This window comes from Protomyctophum parallelum (genome assembly GCF_964188405.1).
Source record: "Protomyctophum parallelum genome assembly, chromosome: 8".
Classification (NCBI taxonomy): Eukaryota; Metazoa; Chordata; class Actinopteri; order Myctophiformes; family Myctophidae; genus Protomyctophum; species Protomyctophum parallelum.
The window spans coordinates 48,660,637-48,673,136 of record NC_139703.1 but is presented as its reverse complement, the minus strand read 5'-3'; the positions used below and the strand labels follow the sequence as shown (position 1 = coordinate 48,673,136).

General features: G+C 42.3%; 1 protein-coding gene across 2 annotated transcripts in view; it reads left to right on the top strand.

The window, feature by feature from the left end:
* flnba (filamin B a) overlaps positions 1 to 12,500 on the top strand; it is a 74,158-nt gene that overhangs the window by 51,384 nt on the left and 10,274 nt on the right. For both annotated transcript variants that reach the window (XM_083772027.1, XM_083772026.1), the window contains 3 exons: positions 6,647 to 6,850; positions 10,069 to 10,221; positions 10,699 to 10,821. In XM_083772027.1, the coding sequence (XP_083628153.1) occupies positions 6,647 to 6,850; positions 10,069 to 10,221; positions 10,699 to 10,821 (480 nt within the window). The remainder of the gene's footprint in view (positions 1 to 6,646; positions 6,851 to 10,068; positions 10,222 to 10,698; positions 10,822 to 12,500) is intronic.

Genomic DNA, 12,500 nt, shown 5'->3' with positions numbered 1-12,500 from the left:
CATATACACTACTATGCACCACAACAACCATATAGGTCTGGTCCCTCTACCATGACATATACACTACTATGCACCACAACAACCATATAGGTCTGGTCCCTCTACCATGACATATACACTACTATGCACCACAACAACCATATAGGTCTGCTCCCTCTACCATGACATATACACTACTATGCACCACAACAACCATATAGGTCTGGTCCCTCTACCATGACATATACACTACTATGCACCACAACAACCATATAGGTCTGGTCCCTCTACCATGACATATACACTACTATGCACCACAACAACCATATAGGTCTGGTCCCTCTACCATGACATATACACTACTATGCACCACAACAACCATATAGGTCTGGTCCCTCTACCATGACATATACACTACTATGCACCACAACAACCATATAGGTCTGGTCCCTCTACCATGACATATACACTACTATGCACCACAACAACCACATAGGTCTGGTCCCTCTACCATGACATATACACTACTATGCACCACAACAACCACATAGGTCTGGTCCCTCTACCATGACATATACACTACTATGCACCACAACAACCATATAGGTCTGGTCTCTCTACCATGACATATACACTACTATGCACCACAACAACCATATAGGGTCTGGTCCCTCTACCATGACATATACACTACTATGCACCACAACAACCATATAGGTCTGGTCCCTCTACCATGACATATACACTACTATGCACCACAACAACCATATAGGTCTGGTCCCTCTACCATGACATATACACTACTATGCACCACAACAACCATATAGGTCTGGTCCCTCTACCATGAAATATATACACTACTATGCACCACAACAACCATATAGGTCTGGTCCCTCTACCATGACATATACACTACTATGCACCCCAACAACCATATAGGTCTGGTCCCTCTACCATGACATATACACTACTATGCACCACAACAACCATATAGGTCTGGTCCCTCTACCATGACATATACACTACTATGCACCACAACAACCATATAGGTCTGGTCCCTCTACCATGAAATATACACTACTATGCACCACAACAACCATATAGGTCTGGTCCCTCTACCATGAAATATACACTACTATGCACCACAACAACCATATAGGTCTGGTCCCTCTACCATGACATATACACTACTATGCACCACAACAACCATATAGGTCTGGTCCCTCTACCATGACATATACACTACTATGCACCACAACAACCATATAGGTCTGGTCCCTCTACCATGACATATACACTACTATGCACCACAACAACCATATAGGTCTGGTCCCTCTACCATGACATATACACTACTATGCACCACAACAACCATATAGGTCTGGGCCCTCTACCATGAAATATACACTACTATGCACCACAACAACCATATAGGTCTGGTCCCTCTACCATGAAATATACACTACTATGCACCACAACAACCATATAGGTCTGGTCCCTCTACCATGACATATACACTACTATGCACCACAACAACCATATAGGTCTGGTCCCTCTACCATGACATATACACTACTATGCACCACAACAACCATATAGGTCTGGTCCCTCTACCATGAAATATACACTACTATGCACCACAACAACCATATAGGTCTGGTCCCTCTACCATGACATATACACTACTATGCACCACAACAACCATATAGGTCTGGTCCCTCTACCATGACATATACACTACTATGCACCACAACAACCATATAGGTCTGGTCCCTCTACCATGACATATACACTACTATGCACCACAACAACCATATAGGTCTGGTCCCTCTACCATGACATATACACTACTATGCACCACAACAACCATATAGGTCTGGTCCCTCTACCATGACATATACACTACTATGCACCACAACAACCATATAGGTCTGGTCCCTCTACCATGACATATACACTACTATGCACCACAACAACCATATAGGTCTGGTCCCTCTACCATGACATATACACTACTATGCACCACAACAACCACATAGGTCTGGTCCCTCTACCATGACATATACACTACTATGCACCACAACAACCATATAGGTCTGGTCCCTCTACCATGACATATACACTACTATGCACCACAACAACCATATAGGTCTGGTCCCTCTACCATGAAATATACACTACTATGCACCACAACAACCATATAGGTCTGGTCCCTCTACCATGACATATACACTACTATGCACCACAACAACCATATAGGTCTGGTCCCTCTACCATGACATATACACTACTATGCACCACAACAACCATATAGGTCTGGTCCCTCTGCCATGACATATACACTACTATGCACCACAACAACCATATAGGTCTGGTCCCTCTACCATGACATATACACTACTATGACATATACACTACTATGCACCACAACAACCATATAGGTCTGGTCCCTCTACCATGACATATACACTACCATGCAACATATAGCACTACTATGACATATACACTACTATGCACCACAACAACCATATAGGTCTGGTCCCTCTACCATGACATATACACTACTATGCACCACAACAACCATATAGGTCTGGTCCCTCTACCATGACATATACACTACTATGCACCACAACAACCATATAGGTCTGGTCCCTCTACCATGACATATACACTACTATGCACCACAACAACCATATAGGTCTGGTCCCTCTACCATGACATATACACTACTATGCACCACAACAACCATATAGGTCTGGTCCCTCTACCATGACATATACACTACTATGCACCACAACAACCATATAGGTCTGGTCCCTCTACCATGAACTATACACTACTATGCACCACAACAACCATATAGGTCTGGTCCCTCTACCATGAAATATACACTACTATGCACCACAACAACCATATAGGTCTGGTCCCTCTACCATGACATATACACTACTATGCACCACAACAGCCATATAGGTCTGGTCCCTCTACCATGACATATACACTACTATGCACCACAACAACCATATAGGTCTGGTCCCTCTACCATGACATATACACTACTATGCACCACAACAACCATATAGGTCTGGTCCCTCTGCCATGACATATACACTACTATGCACCACAACAACCATATAGGTCTGGTCCCTCTACCATGACATATACACTACTATGCACCACAACAACCATATAGGTCTGGTCCCTCTACCATGACATATACACTACTATGCACCACAACAACCATATAGGTCTGGTCCCTCTACCATGACATATACACTACTATGCACCACAACAACCATATAGGTCTGATCCCTCTACCATGAAATATACACTACTATGCACCACAACAACCATATAGGTCTGGTCCCTCTACCATGACATATACACTACTATGCACCACAACAACCATATAGGTCTGGTCCCTCTACCATGACATATACACCACTATGCACCACAACAACCATATAGGTCTGATCCCTCTACCATGAAATATACACTACTATGCACCACAACAACCATATAGGTCTGGTCCCTCTACCATGACATATACACTACTATGCACCACAACAACCATATAGGTCTGGTCCCTCTACCATGACATATACACTACTATGCACCACAACAACCATATAGGTCTGGTCCCTCTACCATGACATATACACTACTATGCACCACAACAACCATATAGGTCTGGTCCCTCTACCATGACATATACACTACTATGCACCACAACAACCATATAGGTCTGGTCCCTCTACCATGACATATACACTACTATGCACCACAACAACCATATAGGTCTGGTCCCTCTACCATGAAATATACACTACCATGCACCACAACAACCATATAGGTCTGGTCCCTCTACCATGACATATACACTACTATGCACCACAACAACCATATAGGTCTGGTCCCTCTACCATGAAATATACACTACTATGCACTAGGGATGCACCGATCCGATACTCGTATCGGAGATCGGCGCCGATCCAGGCTAAAATTCTAGATCGGGTATCGGATCGGTGGCCGATCCATTATCTGATCCGATAATTATGTGTAATTACAGTATGAAAACAACTCTACCTCCTCTGTGACACAGCAGTGTAGTATTGACAGTATAACATGTGGAATGCAGCCAGGCTAGCCTGCGCACACATTAACCTGGTCTAATTGTTGCACAGTTATTTAATAAATAATTCAGTGCATTTTATATCTGTGTTTGTTACATTTTGTTTTACAAAGTTGGGAAGGTAATGTTTAAGTCAAGCCTTGATGTTGCCTTACACCAAATAATGATTCCAGACTCCACACAGTGAGGCATACAGCTTAATAGGTTATTACGTTTCTTTGTGGGGGGTATCGGATCGGTACTCTGTATCGGCAGATACTGGACCCCCATGTATCGAAATCGGTATCGAATGCCAAAATGCCGGATCGGTGCATCCCTACTATGCACCACAACAACCATATAGGTCTGGTCCCTCTACCATGACATATACACTACTATGCACCACAACAACCATATAGGTCTGGTCCCTCTACCATGACATATACACTACTATGCACCACAACAACCATATAGGTCTGGTCCCTCTACCATGACATATACACTACTATGCACCACAACAACCATATAGGTCTGGTCCCTCTACCATGAAATATACACTACTATGCACCCCAACAACCATATAGGTCTGGTCCCTCTACCATGAAATATACACTACTATGCACCACAACAACCATATAGGTCTGGTCCCTCTACCATGACATATACACCACTATGCACCACAACAACCATATAGGTCTGGTCCCTCTACCATGACATATACACTACTATGCACCACAACAACCATATAGGTCTGGTCCCTCTACCATGACATATACACTACTATGCACCACAACAACCATATAGGTCTGGTCCCTCTACCATGACATATACACTACTATGCACCACAACAACCATATAGGTCTGGTCCCTCTACCATGACATATACACTACTATGCACCACAACAACCACATAGGTCTGGTCCCTCTACCATGAAATATACACTACCATGCACCACAACAACCATATAGGTCTGGTCCCTCTACCATGACATATACACTACCATGACATATACACTACCATGAAATATACACTACTATGCACCACAACAACCATATAGGTCTGGTCCCTCTACCATAGCCTCGATACCCAGGCTTTCATTTCGTCTGCACGAAAGATGAAAGCCTGGAAAAAGCTGTGGGCTGAACCAGTCTAAAAGTGGGAGTCAACCCTTCCGGGTGGGCGTCGCTCTAAATGATGTGACGTAGCGCTGCACTAGGGGGGAGAGGAGGGGCCGGGGGTGACGGACAGATCGATGAGATCCAATCAGGGTGCGCGCATTTCTGAGGCGCGACTCGCCCCTCTAGACCAGAAATGTCTCTGCTTAGGTCAGGCTACCTCTACCATGACATATACACTACTATGCACCACAACAACCATATAGGTCTGGTCCCTCTACCATGACATATACACTACTATGCACCACAACAACCATATAGGTCTGGTCCCTCTACCATGAAATATACACTACTATGCACCACAACAACCATATAGGTCTGGTCCCTCTACCATGACATATACACTACTATGCACCACAACAACCATATAGGTCTGGTCCCTCTACCATGACATATACACTACTATGCACCACAACAACCATATAGGTCTGGTCCCTCTACCATGAAATATACACTACTATGCACCACAACAACCATATAGGTCTGGTCCCTCTACCATGACATATACACTACTATGCACCACAACAACCATATAGGTCTGGTCCCTCTACCATGACATATACACTACTATGCACCACAACAACCATATAGGTCTGGTCCCTCTACCATGAAATATACACTACTATGCACCACAACTACCATATAGGTCTGGTCCCTCTGCCATGACATATACACTACTATGCACCACAACAACCATATAGGTCTGGTCCCTCTACCATGACATATACACTACTATGCACCACAACAACCATATAGGTCTGGTCCCTCTGCCATGACATATACACTACTATGCACCACAACAACCATATAGGTCTGGTCCCTCTACCATGACATATACACTACTATGCACCACAACAACCATATAGGTCTGGTCCCTCTACCATGACATATACACTACTATGCACCACAACAACCATATAGGTCTGGTCCCTCTACCATGACATATACACTACTATGCACCACAACAACCATATAGGTCTGGTCCCTCTACCATGACATATACACTACCATGAAATATACACTACCATGAAATATACTAACCTGCACCACAACAACCATTTTTAGGACCCTCTCCTCTCGAAAGCGAGATACTATATCTCAATGGGGTATTCCTAAATAAAGGGAGATTAGCAAAGAAATGTGGACACGGCTGTCAAAAGCACCAATTTATTTCCACATCGCCATACATTTCATTTTGGAAGGGGGGGGGCCACGTCCAATTCAGTAGCTCAATGCCAGTGATCACCAGTTATGTGTGAGCATACCATTGAACCTATATAACAACAAAAGGAACACACACCGCGCGTACACAGTCACACAGTCACACACACCGTAGTCTCATCCATTGCTTGTCATCTCCTCTCCTCTCCTCTCCTCCAGGCATCTCTTTCATTCCCAGGGAGGTAGGAGAACACCTGGTGAGCATCTTGAAGAATGGCGTCCATGTGGCTAACAGTCCCATCACCATCATGGTGGTCCAGTCAGAGATAGGGGATGCCAGTAGGGTGAAGGTCCATGGAGAAGGCCTCATCAGGGGGGACACCTTCACCAACTCCTGCTTTGTGGTCGACACCAGGGAAGCAGGTTGGTACAATATTATGTTATACCATACAATAAACGATGAAGAGATTATATTTGGTGCACCACTATAGATCCCCCATTACTATTCATGGTGAACAGATTAACCAGGTATGTTCATATAAATACCTAGTAATAGATCATCTCTTGTCGTGGAAAGATCTGATTGAATCGGTGTGTTAAAAAAACAAAGCAAAGAATCTATTTCCTTCGCCGTTTAACCCATTCTGACCTCAGATCAGATTCATACGAGGTTTCCACATGGACACACACTGGTCTGATTAACCCATTCTGACCTGAGATCAGATTCTAGAAATTTCAGTCGCTCTTCGATTTCTCAAAAATAGCAGACCTACAAGCTCGTATCGCGCCACTCGGTGGCGCGATATGAGCTTGTAGATCTGCTATTTTTCAATAGCTAAAGCATAACATGATGCCGACACCAAAATGGGTGCCCGTTCAGAATGTGTTAAGATCCTTTGGTGCTAGTGGACGGATCCTTCTTTTGTTTTTCACTTCTGAGTGTTCTTCAGTACTGTAGTACCACCTGGTATGGATGTTTGTCTGTAGCCTTAAAGTCACAACTGCTGCAACAGCTAAACATTTGTTCAAGGATTGTTGGACAACCTCTTCAGAGACGCTATACATCCACGTATGATAACAGCATCCACAAATTAGACCCAACAACCTACAATGAGCAAAGGCCATCGGTAACCAAACAGCCTGCATTTGTTACTGTGTGGCTGAATTCAGGATCCTGTCTGTGGCAAACCAAGCTTGGGATATTTAATGGAAAATACTGATAAGCGTAGATATGTTGGGGTGTAATTGCTAAGAATTGTTAAAAAGCAGCTGTGGCTAATTGTAATTTACTATTTACCATAATGTGATTCTACACAAACGCATGTTCTGAGTCCATTTACTGATTACAGCAATGTCTTCATTAAAAGTACATGTACTGGAAAGCGTTTAGGAAGAAAAATGTTTTACGAGTGTGACCTCAATTACAGAATGGAAAACCACAAGCCAAAATGGTTTCCTGAAAACCATGACAACTGTTTGTCTTAAAGCTACAGTCCTGTTTAGGCTATTTTTAACCTTTATTTATTTATCCAGGGAAGGTTGACTAAGTGCAGATGTTTTATTATAGCAAAGTCATGTCATTACACAGATCGACACCTGGGAGCTGCTCAGTACAACCACAGTTTCCTACTGTTGTTCACTGGGAGCGTGTGTGTGTGTGTGTGTGTGTGTGTGTGTGTGTGTGTGTGTGTGTGTATGTGTGTGCGTGTGTGTGTGCGTGTTTATTTCTTTGTCTGGTGGTGTTTGGGTGGATGCCTTATTCTCCTTGGAGGGCCCTAGTAAAGAAGACCCTCCAAACATATGAACAACCTTGTGTTTACACTCATCGGTCCAGGTTATAATGTTATGATTGTGAACAAAATGGTGTCCAGTAATCTGCTCTAAATCCTACTAATACAGCTGTTGAATAGGAAACTAGACAGAGACTAGGATGATCCTTGTTGAAGTGGGGACTTCCCCTTACCCATTTTGAACCCTATCTTCATACAATTGGTCCCCATTTATGCTCATTCTTAAAATGTCACAATTTCTGTCTACTCTCAAAGGAGGGCTGTTGACACTTCAGAAAGTAGTCAGGTTTGGTCATTCTAAAACGTTTTATTTTTTTATTGATGCAAGAACAAAGGCTTCTATTTCAGCATGCTAACGTACCAGGAAGAGAGAGGCCGTAGTTGTATTAGTTTGAAATCCCCATCGATGATGTCATTGGTACAGTAGGAAGCGTTCTGAGGTGTCCATAGCCCACTAACGAGACACTGAGTGAGTAGACGGAAAATGTGCATTCTTATAATGAATTATATGAAGACAAAGTTGAAAAGGTGCTCCTTTAACCCATTCTGCGCGGGAACCCATTTTGGTGTCAGCATCATGTTATGCTTTAGCTATTGAAAAATAGCAGATCTACAAGCTCATATCGCGCCACCGAGTGGCGCGATATGAGCTTGTAGGTCTGCTATTTTTAGAAAAATCGAAGAACGACTGACATTTTTAGAATCTGATCTCAGGTCAGAATGGGTTCATCAGACCAGTGTGTGTCCGGCGGAAACCTCGTATGAATCTGATCTCAGGTTAAGCCCTTTATACTTTGTTGTATTAATTTAATAAAATGGCCGATCTACAAGCCCACAACTCGTCATATCGTGGTACATTGTAAGCATGTAGAATTGTAGATCTGCCGTTTTCTCTACATAAAAGTGACTTTTTTTTTTTACAATAATGACAGACATTAGCCCTGCATATCCAGTGATGCGTATGGAGATATCTACATTAATTTAATGGGCTTCATCTGGCTATGGGAGACTACATTCAAAGTGGTTAATAAGCCATTTTGGGCGGGAACTCCTTTTGGTGTTAGCATTATGTTATGCTTTAGCTATTGAAAAATAGCAGATCTACAAGCTCATAGCGCGCCACCGAGTGGCGCGCTACGAGCTTGTAGGTCTGCTATTTTTAGAAAAATCCAAGAAAGACTGACATAGAAACATAGCTTTTTCAGAAAACTGTCATTTTCAAACAGACATTTTTAGAATCTGAATCTGATCCTAACCTGTCTTTATATTGTTCTGTTTGTCCAGGTTACGGTGGCTTGGCGTTGGCCATTGAAGGTCCCAGTAAAGTGGTTAATAACCTGTCTTTATATTGTTCTTTTTCTCCAGGTTACGGTGGCTTGGCGTTGGCCATTGAAGGTCCCAGTAAAGTGGTTAATAACCTGTCTTTATATTGTTCTTTTTGTCCAGGTTATGGTGGCTTGGCGTTGGCCATTGAAGGTCCCAGTAAAGTGGTTAATAACCTGTCTTTATGTTGTTCTTTTTGTCCAGGTTACGGTGGCTTGGCGTTGGCCATTGAAGGTCCCAGTAAAGTGGTTAATAACCTGTCTTTATGTTGTTCTTTTTGTCCAGGTTACGGTGGCTTGGCGTTGGCCATTGAAGGTCCCAGTAAAGTGGTTAATAACCTGTCTTTATATTGTTCTTTTTCTCCAGGTTACGGTGGCTTGGCGTTGGCCATTGAAGGTCCCAGTAAAGTGGTTAATAACCTGTCTTTATATGGTTCTTTTTCTCCAGGTTACGGTGGCTTAGCGTTGGCCATTGAAGGTCCCAGTAAAGTGGTTAATAACCTGTCTTTATATTGTTCTTTTTGTCCAGGTTACGGTGGCTTGGCGTTGGCCATTGAAGGTCCCAGTAAAGTGGACATTCAGACTGAGGACATAGAAGACGGGACGTGTGGTGTCTCTTATTGTCCCACCGAACCAGGAAATTACATTGTGTCCATTAGATTTGCTGAAGAACATGTCCCAGGTAAAAAATAAATAAAACCTATGATCCAGTGAATATTATTATATTGGCTAATATCATCCTTGTATCTGCTATAGCAGTAATTTCATGTAAATGTTATGTTACTACCAGCGATTGTATGATATATTTACAATGTAAATATAAGCTGGCCTGTTCTGACTATGTAGAATTTTTATATGTACTATGTACATTTTACATACATATTTTATATACTAGTCAGAACAGGCCAGCTCCATATATGGACACTGGGCAGGGGCCCTGTCCAGAGCCCGCCTTTTGTGGCGGTTCTGGACAACTGTGGGTCCGACCGACTCGACACCGAATCGGCTCTCCCTGTGGGGGCGTAGAAGTTACATGCATTTCAGACGGACGGACAGACAGACAGACAGACAGACAGACAGAGACATGGTGCATTTATGTGTGAGATGTATATGTTAAAAATAATCCTATAATCAAAGAGAAATGTGTTTGTGTAAACAGGAAGTCCTTTTACTGTGCGTGTGACGGGGGAGGGGCGTATACGAGAGAGCATCACTCGGCGACAGAAGGCCGCTAGTGTTGCCAGTGTTGGCAGTGTGTGTGACCTGAACCTCAAAATACCAGGTAACACACACACACACACACACACACACACACACACACACACACACACACACATCGGGCCAGTGTTGGCTCTGTGTGGCCTCAACTTCTAGTAGGTTACTGCATATCTGTAAGTATGCAGCATATTGTTGCTGTCAGGCAGAAACATATTTTCTCCACATTCTACCTTTTTGTAAATGCATGCCCTAGATCTGCTACTTTTGCTATTTCTGAATTTGAATCCTGCCAAGTAACAGTTTTGGACATACGAGTCAGTTTTCCACCCGACAGAGACGATATTCTGTAATACACACTAACGGTCACGCCAGAAGAATTGAATAGACTTGCCAGATTGATTACATCCACATCCTTCCTCTACATTTTAAACTTGTGAAATGGGACATATGAGTACTTTTACTTTTGTGCTTTAACCCATTCTGACCTGAGATCAGATTCTATAAACGTCTTCTACATCCTGACAGTTTTCTGAAAAAGCTATGTTTCTATGTCAGTCGTTCTTCGATTTTTCAAAAATAGCAGACCTACAAGCTCGTATCGCGCCACCGAGTGGCGCGATACAAGCTTGTAGATCTGCTATTTCTAAATATCTAAAGCACGACATGATGCTAACACCAAAATGGGTTCCCGTTCAGAATGTAAAGTACATTTTGATTCCGATACAACAAGTACTTACTTGAGTTCATTTTGAATACGAATACTTCTATTTGTAACGTTGTACAATTCTACATTTCAGTATTGATACTTTTACTTAAATTAAGTACAACATTTGAGTACTTTTTCCACCACTGCTTTCCTGTCTATATTCTTGCATTTTCTTATCATACTATCTCTGCAATAACAACTTCTCTAATCTCTATAATAACTCCTACTGTATACAGTTCTCTGAAGTCCTTAGCTGCTCATGGAAGACTCCCCCAGGCCATTCATTCACCCTCTATGAGGACATTACGGACTAACCGTTCAAATATCAAAATATAGGGCCAAATACTGTATACTCACCACTGGGTGATATTTATTTTCATTTCTTTCTTTAGTTAGTGTGTGAGCAACAGAGCTACAAAACGTATTGTATCTTGGACATTCTGTATAATAATAGAAATGATGAACTTGGGTTTAACACACCCATAGGGACATACTTTTTCATATACATTCTATGTGCAGCTGTGGCACAAGATTACTTACCAGATGTGTTCATTCGGAATCATTTGAAAAGTCATATTTTATTAAGTATTACTGTACAAACATGCGCCAACATTGGTTTCACCCTCTTTCTGTTTAACTGAAAGTAGGATAATTCTAAAAGTTATGATTCGATTTTCATTATCGGATCAGATTTGCAAAAAAACTTTGCACACTGATTGGCCAAAGGGGGATTATAGTATGGTGGTGGGTTCGGCTTCTCTTAAAAAGGCATTTAACCCATTCTGACCGGGCACCCATTTTGGTGTCAGCATCATGTTATGCTTTAGCTATTGAAAAATAGCAGATCTAGGTCTGCTATTTTTGAAAAAAATGGGTGCCCGGTCAGAATGGGTTAAAAGACTAGTTATTGGCCTGATCAAGCAAAATCTAATACAATATAATGTTTGAACTATCCAACAAATTGAAATGGCAAATCTTGACAGTTGCATATGATGTTTTGAAGTTAACTGTAAAAAAAGGACACTTTTTCATCTTTT